At 47.5% G+C, this 23,350-nt stretch overlaps 2 protein-coding genes across 2 annotated transcripts; one reads left to right on the forward strand and one right to left on the reverse strand.

Moving 5' to 3' along the window:
• Positions 1-201: 201 nt before the first annotated feature.
• LOC121089386 (butyrophilin subfamily 2 member A1-like) lies at positions 202-11,787 on the reverse strand. The gene is given in 14 exon segments (XM_040596589.1): positions 202-1,164; positions 1,620-1,646; positions 1,816-1,836; positions 2,399-2,538; positions 2,733-2,920; positions 3,462-3,535; positions 3,859-3,885; positions 5,205-5,231; positions 5,829-5,855; positions 6,227-6,325; positions 6,701-6,985; positions 7,338-7,643; positions 7,646-7,696; positions 11,649-11,787. Coding segments are annotated over 14 exon segments (1,959 nt in total). The 3' UTR covers positions 202-616.
• Positions 11,788-13,150: 1,363 nt separating this feature from the next.
• LOC121089387 (butyrophilin subfamily 2 member A1-like) lies at positions 13,151-23,293 on the forward strand. The gene is made up of 10 exons (XM_040596590.1): positions 13,151-13,504; positions 13,692-13,851; positions 15,283-15,630; positions 16,856-17,140; positions 17,639-17,737; positions 18,133-18,159; positions 21,267-21,392; positions 21,650-21,670; positions 21,852-21,878; positions 22,334-23,293. The coding sequence occupies exons 2-10, from the start codon at positions 13,773-13,775 to the stop codon at positions 22,876-22,878; spliced, it is 1,557 nt and encodes a 518-aa protein (XP_040452524.1). The 5' UTR covers positions 13,151-13,504; positions 13,692-13,772; the 3' UTR covers positions 22,879-23,293.
• The last annotated feature ends 57 nt before the right edge of the window (positions 23,294-23,350 follow it).

Consider the following 23,350-nt stretch of genomic DNA (forward strand, 5'->3'; position numbering starts at 1 on the left):
GTACTGTTACCCATCAGTTTCCTTCTTCCAGTTGCTCCCAGTTTCCCCCTAGTGAGGAGGAGGGAGGGTCAACCCCTCGCAGCCTCGCAGGGAAACAAGGCACCCTCAGTGCCCTGCTGGAACACGTGCCCTCTCCTTTAACTCTTCCTGCCCTAAACGTCCCAATGAGCTGCAGGGTCACGACGATAAAGGACTCCGCTCTTTTCCTTCCAAAAGACGTTTTATTCCAGTGCTGGATACGGCAGCGGCAGGACGGGGCTCGCCCGGCGCCGGCGGAGGTGCTCAGCCCGACGTCGGCGGAGCGCTGGGTACCACGCGCGTCGCCGGCAGAGGGAAAGGCACGACATCCCCTAAAGTGCCGTTATCCCGGAGCAACCGAACGCGCCGGTGTCCTGGTCAGGCTTCCGCGAGCTCTGCTGGGACTGGGATCCTGCCTGGCGGGGGCTGAATCCGAGTCCGGTCTCCTTTCAGCCGGTTGGTTTTTCCTTTCCCAGTTCGTTCCCCCTGTTGCAGCCTCTGGCGTCGCCTCCTTGCGCTGTACATCACCGACGCCTCGGATCTGCCGTTCCCCTTCCTCTTCCCAGGGCAGGGTCTCTCCCTCAGCCCGTGGGTGTCTTTAAAGCAGCTTCAGCGGGGGAGGGGTGGAGACCGGGAGGATGCGCGGTGTGTCCGTCCCTTCCCGTCGGGACAGGAACGGGTAGAACCGTCCGGCGCGTCCCTTCCCGAGCCCCAGGGGCGCTGGCGCCATGACGGCCGTCTGCTCCACGTCGTAGAAGTTCACCTGCCCTCCCTCCAGGTCCAGGAGCACCCCGACCACCGCAGCCCCCCGCTGCAGCCTCTCGCTGCCGCTGCCTCCGCCGCTGGAGTAAACCTGCCCCCGGGAGCTGTGCAGCGCCCAGCAGCCCTCCCCCTCCCCGCAGGGCGCCCCCCTCCTCCCCCTGCCCCCCCCGCGTCCCCCAGCACCCCCCAGCACCCAGTCCTGCCCATCGCCCACCGCCACCTCCCAGTAGTGCTTCCCGGCTGCAAACCCTTCCTTCCCCACCAGCACGGGGACTGCGGAGCCGGCGCAGGTGCCGGCGGGGTCCGACGCTTCGCTCTCCGCGCCCGGGGCCGCCGGCACCCGCAGCTCCAGGGCTCGGCCGTCGGGATCCAGCCTCACGGGAACTGCAGGGCAACGGGGGGATGGGCCGGTGAGCTGGTGGGCGCGGGGCTACGCGTGAAGTGTTCCCGGCTGGGAGCCGTCCTGGCGTGACTCCAGCAGGAATTCCTGCGTTCCCCGCAGCCGCCGATGGCCCGAGGGGCACCGCGGTGCTCGCGGCCACGTCCCCTGCGGGGCGCGCGTCCTCCCCGCCCTCCACAGGGCATCTCCTCCCCTTCCCCATCCGTCGCCCCGTCCCCTCCAGCACTGTCCCCGCATCCCACCCCGGGCGGTGACGCATCCCAGCAGCCCCTTCCCTCCCTCTTCCCATCATCCCGGACCCTTTTCCCATCAGCCAAGCCCGGGATATTGCTGTGACCCCAGCGCAGCTGGTACATCCCCCACGCCGCGGCGTTGCCACCTGGGGGTGGCTTGGACATTTGGCCAGGGAATTTTCACCCCCCTCCTCCCACCCGCTTACCTGCGTGGCTCCGGGCTTCCCAAAATCCTACGGGAAGGAAAGAGAGAATAGCGTTCTACGGATCTATTGCGCTCTGGGTCCTTGTCCCCTGCTGTGTTTCTATCGATGTGCAATTATCATCATCACGATTCTACCCGGGGGCTGGCTTCATTTTCCCGTACGTACACCCTTAAAATAAAACTTTTAAACCACTTACCACATTCCAGTTTCAGTTGATCTAAAAGGGAAAGTTGCTCTAATTAATAAAATGGATTTTTGTGAGGGCTTTTTCAGGTAGTTGGGCAACTCCCCATAGTCAGAGCTCTAGCGACGTGCCGGTGCCAGGAGTTTTTTAAAATTTGTGTGCTTTAAATTTTGGAGGCTTCGTGGCAGGGTGAACAGTTTGGAGGACATGAAGTCGGCCAGCTGGGCTGGGTGGAGGAAATTAATTTCTTGCCTGCCATTGGAATGTTGGATGGCGATGCGATTTGTAAGGGGAAAACACGGGATGTGCCGTAGGTGTCTGTAGCTTTGGTTGAATTTTTAAGGAAGAAAAACTTCCTGGAAGGAGGATTATTCATAGCCCAGAGCATCTCTGGAAGGAGAAATGCAAACCTTGCTGCGGAGAGAGATTTGCTTTGGCTTCAACCTCATGGCTGGCATAGTCGGGCTCATCTGAACACTTGCTTTATTGATCATAAAGTTGATAAAAATATATTTTTTTATCAACATTTATATTTCTATATCAAAATTTATAAAAAAAATTTTAAATATAATTTTTTTACAAGATGTTTTCTTACCGATCTGATTACTGTCATCGGACACTTCTGTAAAGGAACAACAGGAATTAGTGCAATGAAAACTCGAGGAGATAACGATGAAGGGGTGAGATCGGAAGGAATTATTTTTATCGTGGTGCAAATCCTGGATTGATGTTTTCCTTTAAAATGTGCTGCGTGAAAACTTGTCGTCTCAAATTCCTATAAGCATACATTGTGGATAAAAGCCAGGTGTTAATGGCCCTATACTGCACGGTCTCTACACTTTGGAGGGATGGCACTCTTTTTATTCTTTCTTTTTCCTGCCCTTCTTGCCTTAGTTGTGCATCCCAGCAGAACCTATAGATCCCGGTACCAACAGCGGAATTCCCACCCAAATGAAGGCGGAATGGTCCGGTACACAGCCGTAAGCGACCCGACACGGGTATCTATGCTTTGAGTCCTCAGGATGCAATTAGCAATGTTGCTGATGAGTATTGAGGGCACCGCTAGCATCCTCCTTGCTGTATTTCCATCTGTCCTCTCAGGCCATTTATCTACTCGCTGTTCACAGGCACAACCTAATGCTTGCAATTTGTAAGTCAAATTAATGACTTGAGATGCCCTGAAGTCTGCGCCTGCTTCTCAGGAGGGCACCTCACCCAAACGGAGTTGACCTCCAAGGGGGGTCTTTGCCATATGTGTCCCCTCCAGCTGGGCATCTCCATCAAGGGATGAAGCAGGGAGAGAAGGGGAAGCACCACAAGGTGTTTTCCCTACTGGTTGTACGTCCCTCAACATCCCAAGCCAATATTTCTCCGGATAGAGTCCAAGCTGTAATTCTGGGGGGGCTTTGTGATGCTGGCTACAGTGGTTGGAATAATTGGGAAGTGGAATAAATCAGGAGCAGCAGGTTAGGGCGGGTCAGCAAGCCTCCCAGTAGAGGGTTTGCACAGCGGCAGAAAAGCGTGCAAGAGCAGCCACACTAAAGAAATAACTTTTAACGGTGACTAGAAACAAAGAAGAAGTAAGAATCATTTGAGTGAAGGCAAGTTGCTAGGCTTTCCTATGAAGCAGCTTCTTTTCATTCTCTCATCTACACCTATTGGTAAGAATTGATTGACATTATCTTAATTGCAGAACTATATTTACCTGCTTCCTGTGTTTTCTTCTGTATTTCTACGTTGATCAACAAGCAAAACAACAAAGAAAAAAGAAAAAGCATTACCGGCTGGCCAGTTGGTTGAATTTAGATGTTAGAAAGGATGAGCTGAGCTTTTCAATTATTTCATTTCCCTTGATTCCTAAAGCTTATCGGGAAATGGATCATTTTGGAATTTATAATCATACTCGAAAACAGGTCTAAAAATGCTTGTTAAAGGGAACAGACTCACCCAGGAGTATTTAATCTATAAAAAATCTACTTCTCATTTGCTCTTCTGGGGATGTAAGTAGCATGCACCCTAGAGGTGCTCAAAGGAACAGGGAAACTGTGTTCTTACCTATTTTTTCCTCCAATGCTTGTTTTTCTGAAAGAAATGATACATGATTCTTAACGTCTACATTTTAATCAGATTTCAAAACTTCAATTGCAACGTTCTCTTGAATACTTTTCCTTTCTTTTTCTCCAGGAATGCACCAACATAGGACCACCCACGATCGACTTCATCTATTTGCTGAGGTCACCAAGGTGCAGTTGCACGGAGAATTGCAAAATGAAATAAGCCAGGAGGTGAATTAGCAGAGAAATTTGGAGGAGATCCTAACTGTTGGCTGGAGAGCTGAGTTGACCTTCACCTGACCTCTTTTAGGTACCTACAAGATGAATGTCTCTCATCTGGTTGCTTTGTAGGTCCCTTGGGGTCGAGGTAGGAAGTCCATCACTCACCTCCCAAGTCAAGACAAGGATCAGGCCACTTGGACCATGGGATTTGCTTTGATAAACCTCATCGATGGGGAGATGATGGGGTCCATGAAGAGCATCTCTGGCTGTGGGCTTTCTGAGCTGGTGAAGAGGACTTTCAACTGAAGTTGCCATGGGAGGGGGACCTCAATCCATCTCACTCCGGCCAGCCAAGGAGGAGAGGTGCTATGCTGGACCTTGTGCTCACCAACAAGTAGGGGCTGGTGGCAAATGTGAAGCTCCAAGGCAGCCTTGGCCACAGTGACCATGAAATGGTGGGGTTGGAGATGCTCAGGAAAAGGCGGAGATGCTCAGCGAGGAGGGCAGGGGCAGGCAGGGCAAGGGGGAATGGGTTTCAACAGAAAGAAGGTCGATTTCAATTAGCAATTAGTAAGAAATTCCTTACTGTGAGGGTGCTGCTCATTTTTTCGCGCTCGACTGCCTGGGTCAAAGCCATGGGGTGCAATTTGGCAGCCCAGGGCTCGAGCCTCGGTATTTAATTTTTTTTTCTTCTCTAATAATTTGGAGAATTACTAGCGGGTGAAAGTGGAGGAGGCAAAAGATCAGAACACGCGGATTGCTGGATCACAACGTAAAAATTTAGAGCGTGAGCCTGGCAGGGGATGGTGGCATTGCCTGAGCCATTGCAGCATCCCTAGGGATATCCCTCAGGACCTCAGCGCAGTCGTACTGGATCACCTTGGATCTGTTCGTTCAGCATCTTGCAAGCAGCAGAAGGTTACCCCAGTGATCTACTCCAGGCTGCCTCTGGAGGGGTCAACACCTCTTAATTATAAAGGATAATGGGACTAATTGCCACCGACCCCTTTATGCTGATGGCTGCTACTTTTGAGCTTCATGCCCAACAAACCAACCCCCCCTAGAAGAGTGTCCTTGATTTTTTATGCCTTGGGGATATCCTCACCATTTTCAAGGAGCATTTACCTGCTAGTATGGCCTTCTTTGAAGTTACTGAAAAGAAAAAAAAATATTAATTATTCAGTATCTTAAAACAATAAAAAAAATAAATTATACCCATCCCAGGAATGCTAGTTGAAAGTGGAACCCCTCATTTCTGTAGAAAGACCAAGTCATTTTAACACAGGGTTATCTCAGCAACAGACCTTGGGAATTCCTGAAGATAAAAGAGCTCTGGGAATGCCAACTGTCTACTGAAGCAGCCCCTCTATACCTTCACATCGGGAGAAATGTGAGTGGCGAGGGGGACTTCCACGTGCAAGTAGGTAGGCAGTAAAGAGTTTGGTTTGGATTCATCAGCTGATGTGGACATTTCAGTATGTGTGCATATATATATATGTGTATTATTTTTTTTTCACCTTGATGCTCTGAAAAACTGAAATATTGATCATGCCCACGTTATTACCGTGCCTAAAAACTGATTCTGAGGCTGTCGCTGGCTCAGAAGCATAAATATTTCTCCTGCAAGGCGTTTGTATGGGTTTATATTATATATATTTGTATATATGTATGTTATCTATCTGTCTATCTATAATTATATTTTTTATCTATCTATCTATAATATATATATATCTGTGCTTGGCTACTCACCTGCTTTACGGGTTTCCTTAAAACTACCTGGAAAAACAAAGAAACTGTTAAAAAGGTTGTAACTTTTTTAAACAAGCTGTCTGTTGGGAATATCGAAGTCAAATTTCAATGTTTCCAAATCCACTAGTCTAAAAACTAAAAGAATATCCCGTGCCCGTAAAGTTCAGTGCTCGTAGAAAGTGGCATCTCATAGCCACGGAAAAGATGCCCTGGGCATTCACACATGCAGCCCCTATATAAACCTCTCATTTTTAATTACACCACTGTTAATTTTTCCCTCTTTCCTTCTCCCTCCCATCTGTCCCTTCCTGACTTTGACGTTAAAACGTTGAGTTTTCAAGTGTTTTGCATCTCAGGGGAAAACTTCTGCCCTGGCTGTTAGGGGTGGAAATACTTACGGGTCAGTTTATAGCCTGTAGCTGCAAAAACAGCAATATCCAGGAATAAAATCACGAGGAAGGCTGTCATCCAGGGTGAAGTGGAAGGAAAGAAGACATCTGTGAAATATAAATGGTGTCACTTTCACCCGGTGTTTGCCAAATAGCTGTGACGGGCTCCCACGGCCAAAGCGTTTAGAGCCATTTGATTAGTTGTGACGTTTCCTTCACTGCCTCCCTCATGAGCTCTTCTAAACCTTTCCCTCTCCAAATTGCACAGTGCTCCCAAACAGCGGCTCTGCATCGGGATTTATCTTTTTTATCTTTATTTATATTGATCTTGAAGGTAACAAGTGATCTAAGATGTAAAGGTGGCCTTCTTATCACATTAGCCACCTAAAGACGGGGTGTTTGTGCTGGGGCATCACACCAGGGTCAATGGAGAGACACCAGGGAGCAGCCCACCAAGGGGTCCTGAGCCTGGAGGTCACTCACCTGAAATCTGCACGCGGGATTCACACCCTGCATTGAGCAGGTTGTTGATGATGCTGCAGGTGACTTCCTTGTCAGAGCCTGGTTCAACATGCATGGAACTCATAACATCAAAAAACCCCGAAGAAGTCTTCACGTTTTGGGTGGTCACAGCCTCGTGCCGTGGCTGGCCTTTGCTGTTCAGCCAAACAACTTTGGGCTCTGGAAACCATCCCCGGGACTTGCAGGTGACGCCAATGCCCTGACCCGTGTGACCATCCAGGGAGACCAAAGACTCATCACCTTTAGCTATAGAACAGCAAAAAACCAAGCTGCAGTCAACTAAGAAGCTCCAGCCGGCCAAGAAGCTCCAGCTAACCAAAGAAGCTCCAGGCAACCAAGAAGCTCCAGGCAAGCAAAGAAGCTCCAGCTGACCAACCAAGAGGCTCTGACCAACCAACCAAGAGGCTCCAGCCAAACAACCAAAGACACTCCAGCCAACCAACCAAGAAACTCCAGCCAACCAAGATGCTCCAACAAACAGAAGACAAGACTTTCTCTCAAGCAAGCGAGATGAATCCAGCCCATGGACACCCTTCAGTCCTTTCTGTTACTCAACTGGACTGAGGAAGAAGGAGCAAAAGCCTGCTGTTCCACTCACCTGCCACTTCCAGGTAAACCACCACCGCATCATACCATTGCTCAAAAAAGACACTGCAGGTGTATTTCCCTTTGTCCAAGATCATGATGTTTTTCAGGTGAAGGGACACGTTTCCCTTGTTTAATTCAGATGGAAAAAAATTTGTCCTGCCCTGGTATGCCTGGTCCTCAAGAACCGAAGTGTCTGCTTTTCTTCTATCGTAAACAACCACATCGATATTTTTGGAGTTTCCAGTAAATGTCCACTGAATGGAGAACTGCTCAGGCATTGCTGTGACTTCCACCTGAAGAAAGGGCAGGGTGACTCATTTCCAATGACTCCAATGACAGGATTGTTAGGAGGGGTGATTCTAAACTGGCCTGCAAGGAGAGAAGAGATGTAAATCTTACCTGTCCTAGAATCATGGAATAGTTGGGGTTGGAAGGGTCCTTTAAAGAAGATCTAGTCCAACCCCCGTGCAGTGAACAGGGACATCTTCAACCAGATCATTTCACTCAGAGCCCCATCCAACCTCACCTTCGATGTTCTCAGGGCTGGGGCAGCAACCACCTCCATGGGCAACCTGTGCCGGTGTTCCACCACCAGCACCAACAAACATTTCTTCCTTATTTCTAGACTAGATCTTCCCACTTTTAGTGTAAAACCATTGCCTCTCATCTATCACTACAGGTCCTACTAAAAAGTGTCCCTGTCTTTCTTGAAAGCCCCTTTTAAGTATGGGAAGGCTTCAAGAAGGTCTTCCCAGAGCCTTCTCCATGTTGGACAACCCCAACTCTCACAGGAAAGCTGTTCCACCACCATCCCTGATCATTTTTGTGGCCTCATTTGGACCCCCTCCAACAGGTCCATCGCTTCCCTTTCTATCCACACACTCTGGAAATCAAACCTCTTCTAAAATCCAACTGGGACTAGAACAGAACCTGGATTTACCTGTGACCAAACCAACAAGCTGTAGGAAAATAATGATGGGAAGAGTCGTCACCAGCTGAACTCCGCAACACGTTGCCTTGTAGTTTCGTAAGACATCAAGAAGCAAAACATCCAGGGTAAATCTTAACGGACTTACTGCAATCTTTTCCAGCACGGAACAGATGATGGGAAGAGTGGATCTAACTGGAGCCATGAGGTTTTCTATATATTGCTCTATATGGAGTGATGCAAGGACAAATCCTCAGAGATGTTCAGGTACCTTTGAGTGACATTAGGAAAAGGACAGAATAAGCTGGTTTTAATGAAAGTCAATTGATTAAGCAGTGATTTTAAGGCTTAGGCTTGACCATCAGAGAAAAGAGGGTTATTTTTGAGAGGCTTGGAAAAACACCGTATTGGACCATGCCTGGTCCCCAAGCAACCATGAGATCAGTGTTCAGGGAACTTCTAGCCAGAACAGCAACATTTAGTGTAAATTTAGATGACACAAAGCTAAATGTAAAGCCAGTAGGATGTGTCTAACTTGAGGTAGGTGAAACCCTGAGGCTGGCAGTGTCTTTAAAAAGCTCATTCCTGTCTAAGTTCTCCTAGAAAACATCTACAGTGCACTGAAACTCTTAGGTTGTCCCTCCTACTCATACCTCCTTGGCCAAAACCTGTTGTTGGGGGTAGTTGGAGGAAGAAGCGAGGATTTCGAGAAAGGGTCTTCAAAAATGACAGAAGACCATGAATTTCCACGTCATTCCTGGTTCGAATGAGACTTTTACAGGCTTCAACCATTAGCGGATATGCGTGCCCTTTGAAACCACCACTTCAGCTGGGAGCGTTCCTGACCTATGCAGCATGCATTGGCCTTCCAACGATTATTCCAGACCCACGGAGTCAGGAAAAGTAGCAACAGGTGAAATTCACCCATTGTGCCTGAGTGAAGCGAGTATGTTTGGCTACTCGGGGAGGAATCCATAGGGAAGATGAAGCCACTGGTCAGTTGCTGTAGAGCAACTCGGGGAGGATGCTGTGTTCTAGGGGTGTAAGTGTAGGTGCAGGGTCTCACCCAATGTTTTAAGAGGGTTTTTAATGCAAAATATAAGTATTTTCCTCCACCTAGAGGCTTTTTGTGTGAGCTCTGAAAAACTGAAAGTAGAGACAACTGCTGCAGAATGCCCCTTGTCCTGACCTACCCTCATTTGTCGCCCTTTCTGTTGGATGATTAACTTTTGGCCCTGTACAGTCAGCATTTCCAAGATGTAGAATGAACAAAGGAAGCATAAAAAGGCTTAAAAAATCCCCCTGCAGCAAAGCTACAGAGCCTGGTTTAGTTTGCTTTATTTCTAGTTTACCGTCCTCCAAAGAAAGCTACGAGCTCTCAGACGCTGAGCAAATATTATTTTTGAAAAAGGAAAGACAAAATAAACGCTGCAGATTTGCACAATTTGCCAGCTGGAAAATCTCACAAAGGTTTATTGCTTGCGCATAGATGAACATCAAAATCTCTATCCTTCATACTGATTATCGGCAGGATAAATTTATACCTGAGTTATACTTGATTAATGAAGATAATTATATCGTGGTATACATCAGAAGTCTTATTGGTATACAACCCACCAGGCAAACACATGGCAAGTCTATATTTCTGACAAAAAAAAAAAAAAAAAGCAAATAAATTTGCTTTTTAAAAATTTTAAATTTTAAAAATTTAGATTAAAAAAAAAAATATGGAAAGATGTCTCAGAATCTCGGAATCAGCCCATTGCAGCCCTCCAACCAACCCCACCCATCACAACTCCTGCCGCAAACACGCTCTTTGGAGCAACCTCACCGCCAACCATCAGCGTTTCAGCAATTAATTTCCTTAATAAAAGTTGCTGGTGGATAGCAATGGATTCCAAATGAAAACTGTCGGTTAGATGTAGGCATTCCTCGTGCTTCAGTAAGCAGTGCATTTTATTCGTTACAGCAAGGCGGGAAATGAAAAGAAACGCAAACAAGCTTTAACAAGTTGGTTATAACATTATTTAACAATGGCACTCACAAGCGTGTTCCCACCGATCCAAGCAAGGAAAAAGCCTTTTAATTCCAGGCTGGAATAATTCCCTGGGTCTATAAATAGCAAACCACCAGCTCAATATTCATGCAACCCCCTCTGGAAACCTTGCCGCGCGCAATTCTCTTGCAGCCGCCCTTCAATTCCTTACCTGAAGAGCGAGATCCAGAGGATCCCTTTGAAATTCCCCATGGATTATGGAAGTGAGGAGCATTTGGCTCATGTTACCTGTACGTACGGCCTTTCCTTTTCCATGTCTGTAGAGGGGATGGACTTCAATTTCTTTATGAAATCTTGCAAGTCTTGAGTGCTGAACTTTCACCATGAGCAAGGTTTTACTCTTGGGTGCAACGCCTCAGCCCACAGGTGCCAATACGCTCTAGTAGGAGAGATCCAAAGGTTTGACTTGCCAATGGTAGATCCAAAGTCCGCGAGCGGATCATGTTTCAAACCCTCTTGCGCAGCACGACTCGTTTTTCTAGTACGGCTTTCTGGAAATTACGTGGAATTAAGAGAATGGCATGAAGGGGAGGCGGGGAAACCAGCACGGGGTGTTGCATGAGCTCATCACTCGCTAGGGTGATTCGAAGTTGGGCCGTGTAAGATATAGAAATAATAAGACAATATATAATTTTCCTTTTCTCTCCTTTCCTCCCCTTTCCTCTCATTTTCTCTACTTTTCTCTACCTTTCCCTTTCCCTTTCCTTTCCTTCCCCTTCCCCTTCCCCTTCCCCTTCCCCTTCCCCTTCCCCTTCCCCTTCCCCTTCCCCTTCCCCTTCCCCTTCCCCTTCCCCTTCCCCTTCCCTTCCCCTTCCCCTTCCCCTTCCCCTTCCCCTTCCCCTTCCCCTTCCCCTTCCCCTTCCCCTTCCCCTTTCCCCTTTCCCCTTTTCCCTTTCCCCTTCCCCTTCCCCTTTCCCCCTGCCCTTTCCCCTTGCCCTTCCCCTTCCCCTTCCCCTTGCCCTTTCCCCTTCCCCTTCCCTTTCCTCCCCACTTCAAAGCCTCCTGTTCAGCACCTTTCCCCCCCTCATCTATCCCATCTCCCACCACGCAGGTCAGATACACCAGGAGCATTCATCAAACCCCAAATGTTCCGCCCTCGATTTCTTCGAAGATGCATCGCATTCAGCAGCGCCAGCAGGGGAGCCCAAAAGGCAGACAGAATTCCATTAAAAATCTCCTGGGCAGAATATTGCACTCCTGGGCATCGGTGGCACCACCTGATGATACGAGGCGTCCAGTTGAGCTGCTACAATCCCGACAATCCTTCCCCTCGCCTGCATCCCTAAGAAAGTTAATCCATGCTTTCCTTCTGCCCATTTTCCAGACAAGGTCATCACCGATGAGGCTGCAAGATGGACCCGTGGAATTCACCTCGTCAAAGGCGACTCCATCTGGGGAACACCAAGATTTGCGTGAGAAAACCTCACACCTCGCGTTCTCGATGCCATCGTAGGCTCCATCGTTCCGCACGTTCATTTTCAAGCATCTTCTCCGTCCTTTCTTCAGTCTTAGTCTCTGGCAAGACCATCTTGCAAACCTCATGCTCCTCCAAGAGTCGCCTTTGCTACATGGCTGTGGGATTTAATGCCAACGCGCCAGTACCAGGTGTTGAAAAGAGGAAAAAAATATATTTTTCTTTAATTATCTTGGAGGGTGTTGGAGAGTAGGTCCAACTGAGTGTTGAGCAAAACTCCTTGGGTAATGGAGATACTCCTTGTATCCAGTGTCCCAGTGGAGGTTCCTAGGAGGTTATTTTATAGTCTTTTCTTTTCTTTTCTTTTCTTTTCTTTTCTTTTCTTTATCTTTTATTTTATTTTCCTTTCTCTACTTTTATTTTCCTTTCTCTACTTTTCTTTTCTTATTATATGTATTATATCATCTTTTAAAGATAAAAAGAACCCCCCCCAAAAAAAAATCCCAGACCCCTAAAACAAATTAAAAAAACACAACCAAACAACCTATATTTTCACACCACCACGTGTGAATGCTCCAGGACATCCCTTTTCCAAGAACCTTTGGTTCAACCTGGCTATGGAGAGTCTCCTGAGAGCGCTAAATGTTGGCAGGACGGCCGGGAGTCAGAAAACCTGAAGGATAAAAAGGAGAAGAAAGTTTTCTGATTTTTTTTTTTTCTGCTCTTCAACAGGATGTAAAAAGAACAACACGGGAAAAGAATCCCAGGGCTTCCAAGATCCAGGCATATTTGGAGAGGGAAACGCTTGGGCATGCAATAGAGGAGAAGTCCCCTGCTAAGTTGTTGGTGACACCCTTGGAAGTCTTCAGGTAAGAGGAGGAACATCCCTGCCTTTCTCCAGCTAGAAGTAGCGATGGATTGGGAAGCAAGAAGTTCTTTTTTGGTCTTGAAATGTGAATCTTGGCACCACCTTTTCCCCAGTCCTCCTGCCCAGTCCTCCCTGGCCCTATTGGATGTGGAAACCGCGATCACAAGTTCGGTGGTAATAAAGATATGAGGACAAAGGTTGACCACAACCATATCCCATGGAGAAGTCTTAAGGTTCTTCTTACTCTTCAGGTAAGAAATTACATATTTTTGCTAAATCCATGAAGGGAACCCATCGCATGTACTTGAATTAATTGGTAGGGATTTAATACTTCGCCCTAATGAGGATGAACCTACCTGCTGCAGACACGTTATTGCCCTTTGCCGGTGGGAATAGCTCTGACAGCACCTGATGTTATCTGTGATTGGAAATTTGGGAAAAAACAGGGAAAATCCGAGGAAATCAGGGGCTGTTCTATCAATAATCAAGTTGCATTGTGCCCTTTTGGCTCACTAGTCAGTCTGACTATATTATATCTATATAATATGTATACAAATGTAAAGATATTACGTATCTGCTGTGAGTATGCTGCAAGTAAGGGTTTGTTCAGCAGGGAGTTGAAGGCAAATATCTTGAGACGGAGTTGGAGGGAGTCATGTTTGTTAAATCACATGTTTCTCTTTAAAATCTTGGCGTGGAAGTCAACAGAGCGATCAGCATGGCAACATCGTTCCCGGGAATTTATCCTTAAGGTTGTTTATGGGTTTTTTTACTGTACACAAGGAGGGGAAAAAACAAAAAGAGGGAACAAAAATCTACTAATATCAAAAGACAAGATGTAATGCTTTAAACTTCTCATCGAAAGGACAAAAGTGCCGGTGACCATAATAAAGAGTTTCTGGAAGTTAAAGGTAAATACAGAGAAGGAAAAGAATATCTTTTTTTTTTTTTTTTTTTTTCCCCTCACCATTTATATAGTTCAATTTGACAAGGAAATGAGGAAAGAAAAGCTGTCCTGCAACCCTCTTTGCAAGTTCCTTCTTATTTTTCTCCCTGTTATTTTCTCTCCACGATCACGTTTGTTCATTGGTGTTGGAGGCGTGAAAAGACGGAAGGAATCCTGCCGGACTTTCACCGGGAAGCTGGGCTCTTGGTCCTGTGGATGATTAGGAAGCCTGGATGTTGATGGGTTCCCCCTTCTGGTGGCTGACAGCCATTCACATGCTGACTTTCCAACATGGATCACGCTTGATTACAGGTAAAAATAGCTCCATTTGGAATAGATTTTAATAAAACCGCTTATTTCTGCCCAAGATCACGGAAATGTAGAAGTTGGAAATAACGAGTAGGCAGCTTTCTTCTGTTTGACAGCCTAAACCACCAAATTAAAGCCCTTGTGAAGTCTGGTAGGTGTTAAGGTACCCAAGGCATCCACGTGGGCTGGGTGATCTGGCAGGGCTGCAGGAGACGTAGAACCTTCTAGACTGGTGAATGGAGGCCAGTTGGGAAGCTCAGCACTAGACACCTCGGTGGAGCAAACGAATTGCACCCAAGGTTTTGGATTTGGCTTGCAGATTTAGCTGCCTACGTTGGGCTTCCTAGAAGAGGCGTCCACATACAAGCTCAGCATCTAGGATAAGATTTGGTCGCTCATGCATTGGCACCTACCAGCATTTTAGACCCTGTAGGGTCTTCTTGGTCTTCCAAAGTAGAACACACCTACCATGTGTGCCAATCCTGTGTGTAGGGAACCTCAGGGCATCAAAGACAGGTGTCCAAGGAACTCTACCCAACGAACAGACTCGCTCCCTACTGTAGGATGGGCATCAACTGCATCTCCACTGGTGGTAGTAGGAGCGTAGTCAAGTCAATGGTTGAACTGGAAGTGGCAGGTCAGTGGCAAGACTCCCTCTCGTTTATTCAAAGGTGGAAGTTTTACTTTTAATCCTCTTTATGATTAGGAAGACGTGTGGTTTTAAGTGCCCAGTTCTGGATGCGAATCCTACAGATGTGGAGGAAGGTCAGCGCGGACGGGAGCCCCTGGGGCTTGACCAGATGCAATCCTGTACAACATATGAAGTGACATTATATTTAATAGTAAATATTTCCACAGTGTCTCCCAGTAGATTTTTAACTTGCTGTAGAATAGCCAAGTTGCTGTGATAGGACTTCTTTGCAAATCTCTGTTGTTTGCTGTTGATTTTGTTAATTCCAAGAGCTTTTATTCCGGTATCCTCCTTGGAATGGAAATGAGAATGATGCTATAAAATGTCCTGTTTTTTCCCTTACAAAGATCTACATTGTGGGTGGGGTTCATCTCAGGTATCTTTAGAAATCTGAAATCTACACATCCAACGTCAGTATAGTCACCTGAGGGTGTACACCGCATCTACCCCCACCGTAGGGACATCTTGCCCACCCTATGACATTTCAACTGATACCAGGTACCAACATTTTGGCTGTTGAATCCCACTTTTAATTTTTTGTTAGGTAGGTCCTGCGTCCTGTATCCAACCTTTTACAGGCTTCTCGTTGTTCACCCCTTTCCCACGATTTCTCCATAGCCATCACCTCAATGGCCTCCCAAAATTGCGTCATTTAGCATTCCAAGGGCTGAAGGATAAGCTCCACGAGCCTCACGGAACGCGAACGTTACTCACCTGAGTAATCTGCCATTTTATCTTTACAGGTCAATTTATTAGCTCTCCTCCTAATAGTTCCGTCATTGGAGTCATTGGAAGAGCGGTCGTTCTGCCCTGCCGCGTAGCCAATAACGTTCCCGAAGCGTTCTTTGTCCGGTGGATATTTCACGAACGGGCTCAAAAAAGAACCGTGAGCAGATACGACGGGAAAAATGAAAAGGAGAAGCCAGATGAGAGCTACCAAGGCAGAGCCGAATTCTTCCCCAGGGAATTTAGAGCTGGCAACATGTCTCTGCGCTTGAGGGATGTCAGGAGCTCCGACAAAGGATTGTACACCTGTGAGGTCTCCTTCAACGACACGTACCACGATGTGTTCGTCGAACTGCAAGTGGCAGGTCAGTGGCAATCCTCGTTTTATTCAAAAACGGAGCTGAACAGAAATGTCTACATCCACCACCGACCGAGGGAATGACCGTAAAATTTAATACCATTGAATATATAAGCTGTCCTCATGGAGGGGATGTGTGATTTGGGTCGGTTTTCTCTAAATTAATCGCTCTAGCCGATATTTGAGGTAAGTTTTTGTTCTAGTTGGAGATACCCGGATTTAGGTACCCTAACACCTGCATCCCTATGTGACCTGGGAGTAGCGTCTCTCTTCGTACTCCATGAAAGTCCAGTCAGAAGGTTCAAGAAACCCAGCTGGTTGATGTAAAGTTAAATTTACGTTTACATCAATGTATTTTGCATCATTGACAACTTTGCAAAATTTACATCACCGAGCTGATCGTCCAGTTTCTCCATGGTCACCACGATCAGTTGGTGTCATTCCAATACCTTCACCACCTACCTCGTTGCTTGCTAGAGGACAAAGCAGTATCGTATTTGTTCTGCCGTTCCTCCTTCTGTTGCAGTCCCTTCATAGATACCATCTTCATGGGTGGCTTTGGTTAATGTGGTTGGCTTGGAAGTGGACGTGTGTTCCTCCTCCATTTCTCTGCTACTCGGGGACCAATTTCCATGAGATATTTATTGTGGCATCTGGTGTTGTGGCCAGATTCTTCTGAAGATGTCTTCTTAGCTTTACAACTCCAGATGGAGCAAAGGTGTAGCATTTAAGGCACGTTCTAATTTAGCCTGCTGAGATCCTGAGTATAAGCAGTATTTTTTTTAAGCTGTAAACCAAATTTGTGCCATGTCAGTGACAGTTTTACCCGGTTATCCTGAGACACTAACACATTCTGTTTTCATGGATGGGTTACACCAGCTCTTCACAGGCTTCCTGTAATCCATTGATCATCCTAAGTATATGGAGATTAATTTTTTTTTTCTTTTTTTACAAATTTCTGGGAAATTCCACTGGCAACTGCATTCCAGAATAGCCATCCCCAGCTGGGTCTGTTTGCTGTCATCTCCTTTAAATTGTTCCTTCTTCTCCATCTGGTAGGCTTGCTGGCCGTTAAGAAACTTCAGGGCTCCAGTCTCAGTTTAAATTCAGAAAAGTCCTTCAATGTTCTTCCATACCAGTATGGATAGACCAAAGAAGTGTTGACTTCAAGATAAACCCATTTCCCACTCTCAATACTGGTTGAAATGGAGAATACGTGTGCTTTTTCTTAGCTACAGGTGGTGTGCCTTCCATTCTCCTGAGGAGTCATGTGAAGCAGGGCATTGGCCTCACCTGCTGTGTGGCTGGATGGTTTCCTAAACCCAAGGTGGTTTGGCTGGATGGCCAAGGACAGATCCGGGAGGAACTATCGACCACAAAGACGACAAAGACGTCTGCAGGGCTGTACAACGTTGTAACTTCCATGACCCTAAAGCCAGGCTCTGACATGGAAGTCTCCTGTAGGGTGGCCAATGATCTACTAAACACAACGAGCGAGTCCCGAGTCCTGATCTCAGGTGGGTGAGCCCTGTTATCTGCTTGTCAGATCAAAAGGACACGTCATCTAAAAGGCATGGGTCCGATTTTTGTGGCACGAGCTGATCTGAGGATGTACTCCCACCGTCAGCATTGGAAGAAGCTCATGAGGGCTGCAGTCATCTTCCACCTTTATTTCCTGTTGACTACACAGCCTTTGCCAACACCCAGTAAATCAATTTTTCCTCTTAAAAAAAAAAAGGGGGGGAGTCAGGTAGCATCAAGACTTTCTGTGTTCCTGTCTTCAAATTCAAAACAATCAGCTGCTTGGGGCTCAAGTAAAATGGATTAAGGACACAACCGTATGCACGTGCAAAAATGACATATTTCCTTAACAACAGTCGAAAATTTTCATTATCCAGAAACAGGATAAAACATAAATTCACCAGCTCCTCAAATGCGTTGCCTGCATCCTAAGTTATAACTGCTTTATGTTTTAATCGTTAATAGAATATAACTTCTTTTGGTCATTTGTACAGGTATTTTCTTCCCCTCCATTTCGAAATGGCTGATTATCTTCCTGGTCATTTTATGCCTCAACATGGTCCTGATTTCCACTGTATTTTTTAAGCTGAGAAGTAAGTATTTCTTTTACATATCCACTTCTACGTATGTTATCTTGGTCAACATATAGAAATAGCACAGGGGTTCATACTGCAACCCATGACTGTAAATAAAATCTCACGAGCAAAACCATTGGGGATTGTTTAATGACCAAATTCAGGAAATGGAACAAAAAAAAAAAAAGAAGGGTGTGTGTGGGAAAATACATGGTCTGAGCATGGAGGAATGCAAATTGCACCTCCTTACCTCAGAAATGAGGAACAAACTATGCGTGTCGTTCCCTTGGAAGATAATTCCAGAGGTTTGTCCATAAAATTAGAGCCTTGATGAATCAGACATGTGATTTCTGCCTATTACTCTCCAAAAACATGCAAAAAGGTGTTTTTTTCCCCTCTTTCTTTTGAACCAGGTAAGCACAAGAAAACAGATCGATCAGGTAAGTAATGAGGAAGATGATGACAATTTGTAAGTTGGAAGGGTTTATTACGTTTATATTAAATTACAGGACTAATGAGCAGTTCTAGTGGCATCCCGATGTTTTGTAGTTCCTAATTTTATTTTTGTAATAAGTAATCATTTATAACAATTTAATAAGTTCCTGTATACACAATACTGTAAATGTAGTAAATTTTTTTCATTTGTGCTTTACGAAGAGTGCGTTCCCTTCCTTCGTGATGCTCTAGCCATTACTATACATTGACTGACATAAACCACCTAGTCATACGCATTCAAGCTTTGTCTGTAATTACTCAAGAGTTAATTAACCCATCAGAAACATTCCCCAGATTCTGTAGAAGAGGAAAAACTAAACGAACCAACCAAACAGTCAAGAGTAATTCAAAGATCCATCCCAAACTCAAGACTCTAAAAGCAACTTACTCTCTGGATACTCATGAATCTGTTTGGTACTCACCATCTCTGGTCTGCACTTGAAAAGAAAACTGACCAGCCGTCCCAGCATCGCCCCTGCCGCTGTGGGGTGGGGGTAGGGCATAGCTCAGGTGGCTTGTGCTGCACTTCCCTGCTCACCAGGATGGAATATTCACAGCCAAACCACCTGTTGGCCGTGGTCCTTGGCTCGTGTTGACACCTAGATGACACCAGCTCATGGTTTGGGAGAGTCCTCGTTGACCCCTGCCGTCGCCACAGCATAGCCGAATAAGCTGGGTGAATAATTTTAATCTCTGAGGCACATCTGGTTCTGTTTCCTGGGCAGGTTTGACAGCTAAGGGTACGCTCTTTTGCAAAAGCATAAGCTACCTTGAAAACATTATGAAACCTGTAAAAACTTTCCAGTTGTTGTGCCCACAGGGGGGTCTGTACCAGTTTAGCAGATCTGCTCACAATTTCTGAGAGAAGCCAGCGTAGGCTGTGGCTTGTCTGTAGTAAGTGGTATCCAAGACTGTTCTGCAGGCGATCGCCACAAAGGCCGGGGAGGACGCCGGTGCCTGCGCGTCCCCCATAGAACACGCGCACACCTGGGCTCCATGGGCGGCTTCGGCATTTCCCCCGGCCCCTCACCTCACCTACCCGTGTCCTTAGGGATTTATTCCCGGTCTCTCAGCCTCCGTCCAGGCTATGGTTGGGACAAGACTCAGTACTGGGTATCTCAGAATTCGGCCTCATTTTTTTTATGAACTCCATTAGAGAGGCATGTCTTGGTTTAAAAAATAAATTTTGGGGCTAGCAAGAAGCTTGGGGATTGTGTTAGGTTAAATTAGTTAAAAGTTTTAACCCCGCTTAGTTCTGCTTGTCAATACAGTGTTGTATGATGAGGGGAGTTATTATTTTTATTATTAATAATTAACATTAATTTTCTTTGTTTTTCAGTAAAAGCGAAGATAGAATTGGAAGAAGGTAAATGTCCTTTGCATTTGAAACGATGCTACGATGTTCAGAGAGCTCGAAGACATAAATTCAGGGAAAACACTGAGTGTTGATTAGCAATATGCTAATTGCAGGGGTGGCAGTCCTCCTCACTATTAAGGAACCAGTGACAGCCACGCGTTGTATCCCACATGTGGTCTGTTCTCTAGTGAAGACTGAAGATCTTCACCATGTAAAGATACAAGGAATTAACATAGCAGTTAATTTTCAAAATTAAAAAGAAATAAATTCAAAAAGCAGCGAGCTTTTCGAAAACTCAACCCAAATCCTTGCTGTTGGGTGGAAAGCTCTTAGGAGGCTTCCAGTACTCCTTCTTTTCCTGGTGACCACTCATCTGCCTTTCTCAGGGTTATTCAGGCTTACCTTTAGCCAGCTGAGTGGCCCTGTAAACCCTGTGAACTTCACTCATGGATCTCCACTGGGAGCCGGGGCGCCTACAGCTCAATCCACTTACGTACATCCAGGTGCCTTGGAGTGTCTGCGATGCCCTTGGTCATCCGACTGACCTCCTAGCTGGAAGGCAGCAGACACCTCATTGAGCTTTGATCATATCTGAAATTGGACCTAAAGGAGCTTCTATAGGAGACCAGAGACCTTTCAGAGAGACACCTACATGGTGCTTGGGGTAGTCCAGGGCATCTGAAATGCACGCGGTGCCTACATCCCTCTCAAACATGGTCAGTCAAGGCATGACCTAAACAGGTTTTGTAAGACCTCTACCAGCAAGACCTACGAGTCTTGTTCCCACCATGCTTCATGAGTTTTTAAACCATAACTTAAGGAGCTACCTGAATATAATGAAATAGTATTATATAATGAATATAATAGAAATAGTGTGATACATCCGTGGGTTGAATCATTTGGTTACGTTTGGTTCCATGGATTAAATTTGATTGACATGTGATTTGACTGATGACAACTTGAAGGAGTTGACAGCATAACGCAAGGCTGCGCTTGCTGGATATTGGGGTTTGTGTATTGCAATTCTTGAGTGCATTCATCCACTCTGAAAGCCACACTGATACCTCTGCACTGTCTTTTCCAGAAAAAAATCGACTGCAGCCATTGTTAGGTAAGATGCTTTTGTTGCTCATTGCATTTAATTGGCTCTATGCTAGAGTTACGTCCACTTTGGGGTTTTTTCTGGGTTGGTTTCTTTGGTATTCAGGTCTGATTACGGGGTTTGGTGGCACTGTGAGTATCGTTAAGCATTTAAAATGAAACACAAAGTTCAGCTGAACCAAATCCTTTTCCATGCAAAAAACTCCGGGCATAATCTGAGATTTATTTCCTGTCCCCTGTCCCAGAAATAAAAACTTTAAATATTGCAGAATGTTTGTGTGCATGCTCAGCTGTCCAACCAGGTGACAGAAAGTGTTGGAATTACGTGTTTCCAACAAAAGCAACACAGGTTTAAGGCTTTATGGAAGGCAGCGGGAAAGTCCACCAAGTAACCTCCGACTAGCAGTTTAGACCCAACCAAGACTCCGTTAATTTCATTTCTTTTATCCTCTCTGCTGAATTTTCAGATGGAGAAAAAAACAAAAGGCGAGCAGGTAAAATCTTTTTTTCTTCAAAATATTCATTGAGGATGCTGTCCAGTGCCAGTAAAAATAAGCTAGTCTGATCAATTAGCTGACTTTGATTTCAAATGAGTTTTCAGAGATGTTAGTAGAGGTGATTACGCAGCAAAGAGGTTGATGATATTTACTCCTTGTGTTTTTGCATCACTCATTTGTGCCGTTCCTTTTCCAGCAAAGTCCAACCTCAAGAAACGCTTTGGTAAGAAAACACGTTTTATGTCAATCTGATGTTCTTATCGAGTGTAGAAGTAGTAAAATCTTCAGGTTAGTCCGTCTGGGTTATCCATGGATTTGTAGCCACGTTGTACAGTGAAATACCAACCTCGGGGGGGGGGGGGGGGGGGGGGGGGGAAACAGTCTCCTTTTCCATGATTGGGGATTGTCCTATTTTGAAAAACGGGAATAAAAAACAAAGGAAAAGCCAATGTTACTGACTGGAATGTCTTCTCCTTTCAGGTCAACTGAAAGCGGAGCTGGGTAAGTGGTTAAAAACAAATAGTGGTGGTGGAGAACACTGGTATCGCTGGAGGAAGAGGTGAAAAGTGACACAGGATCACAGCGATGACAGCAATGGCACATCAGGAGCCTTCCCCATCTGTGAAGTATCTATACCACCCCATAAAACATCATGCAGTGATGTCCATTTTCCTTCCCGTAGGATTTTGGGAAGCCCGGAGCCACGCAGGTAAGCGGGTGGGAGGAGGGGGGTGAAAATTCCCTGGCCAAATGTCCAAGCCACCCCCAGGTGGCAACGCCGCGGCGTGGGGGATGTACCAGCTGCGCTGGGGTCACAGCAATATCCCGGGCTTGGCTGATGGGAAAAGGGTCCGGGATGATGGGAAGAGGGAGGGAAGGGGCTGCTGGGATGCGTCACCGCCCGGGGTGGGATGCGGGGACAGTGCTGGAGGGGACGGGGCGACGGATGGGGAAGGGGAGGAGATGCCCTGTGGAGGGCGGGGAGGACGCGGTGCCCCGCAGGGGACGTGGCCGCGAGCACCGCGGTGCCCCTCGGGCCATCGGCGGCTGCGGGGAACGCAGGAATTCCTGCTGGAGTCACGCCAGGACGGCTCCCAGCCGGAGCACTTCACGCGTAGCCCCGCGCCCACCAGCTCACCGGCCCATCCCCCCGTTGCCCTGCAGTTCCCGTGAGGCTGGATCCCGACGGCCGAGCCCTGGAGCTGCGGGTGCCGGCGGCCCCGGGCGCGGAGAGCGAAGCGTCGGACCCCGCCGGCACCTGCGCCGGCTCCGCAGTCCCCGTGCTGGTGGGGAAGGAAGGGTTTGCAGCCGGGAAGCACTACTGGGAGGTGGCGGTGGGCGATGGGCAGGACTGGGTGCTGGGGGTGCTGGGGGACGCGGGGGGGCAGGGGGAGGAGGGGGCGCCCTGCGGGGAGGGGGAGGGCTGCTGGGCGCTGCACAGCTCCCGGGGGCAGGTTTACTCCAGCGGCGGAGGCAGCGGCAGCGAGAGGCTGCAGCGGGGGGCTGCGGTGGTCGGGGTGCTCCTGGACCTGGAGGGAGGGCAGGTGAACTTCTACGACGTGGAGCAGACGGCCGTCATGGTGCCAGCGCCCCTGGGGCTCGGGAAGGGACGCGCGGGACGGTTCTACCCGTTCCTGTCCCGACGGGAAGGGACGGACACACCGCGCATCCTCCCAGTCTCCACCCCTCCCCCGCTGAAGCTGCTTTAAAGACACCCACGGGCTGAGGGAGAGACCCTGCCCTGGGAAGAGGAAGGGGAACGGCAGATCCGAGGCGTCGGTGATGTACAGCGCAAGGAGGCGACGCCAGAGGCTGCAACAGGGGGAACGAACTGGGAAAGGAAAAACCAACCGGCTGAAAGGAGACCGGACTCGGATTCAGCCCCCGCCAGGCAGGATCTCAGTCCCAGCAGAGCTCGCGGAAGCCTGACCAGGACACCGGCGCGTTCGGTTGCTCCGGGATAACGGCACTTTAGGGGATGTCGTGCCTTTCCCTCTGCCGGCGACGCGCGTGGTACCCAGCGCTCCGCCGACGTCGGGCTGAGCACCTCCGCCGGCGCCGGGCGAGCCCCGTCCTGCCGCTGCCGTATCCAGCAATGGAATAAAACGTCTTTTGGAAGGAAAAGAGCGGAGTCCTTTATCGTCGTGACCCTGCAGCTCATTGGGACGTTTAGGGCAGGAA

This window comes from Falco naumanni, chromosome 5, assembly GCF_017639655.2.
Source record: "Falco naumanni isolate bFalNau1 chromosome 5, bFalNau1.pat, whole genome shotgun sequence".
In the NCBI taxonomy this organism is placed as follows: domain Eukaryota; kingdom Metazoa; phylum Chordata; class Aves; order Falconiformes; family Falconidae; genus Falco; species Falco naumanni.

What these genes read in the sequence shown, in the direction of transcription:
- LOC121089387 (XM_040596590.1), top strand. Translation starts at nt 13,773, where the DNA reads ATGTTGATGGGTTCCCCCTTCTGGTGGCTGACAGCCATTCACATGCTG. An exon ending in TGGATCACGCTTGATTACAG is followed by an intron (nt 13,852 to 15,282) that starts GTAAAAATAGCT and finishes TTATCTTTACAG; the next exon opens with GTCAATTTATTAGCTCTCCT. An exon ending in GTCCCGAGTCCTGATCTCAG is followed by an intron (nt 17,141 to 17,638) that starts GTGGGTGAGCCC and finishes TCATTTGTACAG; the next exon opens with GTATTTTCTTCCCCTCCATT.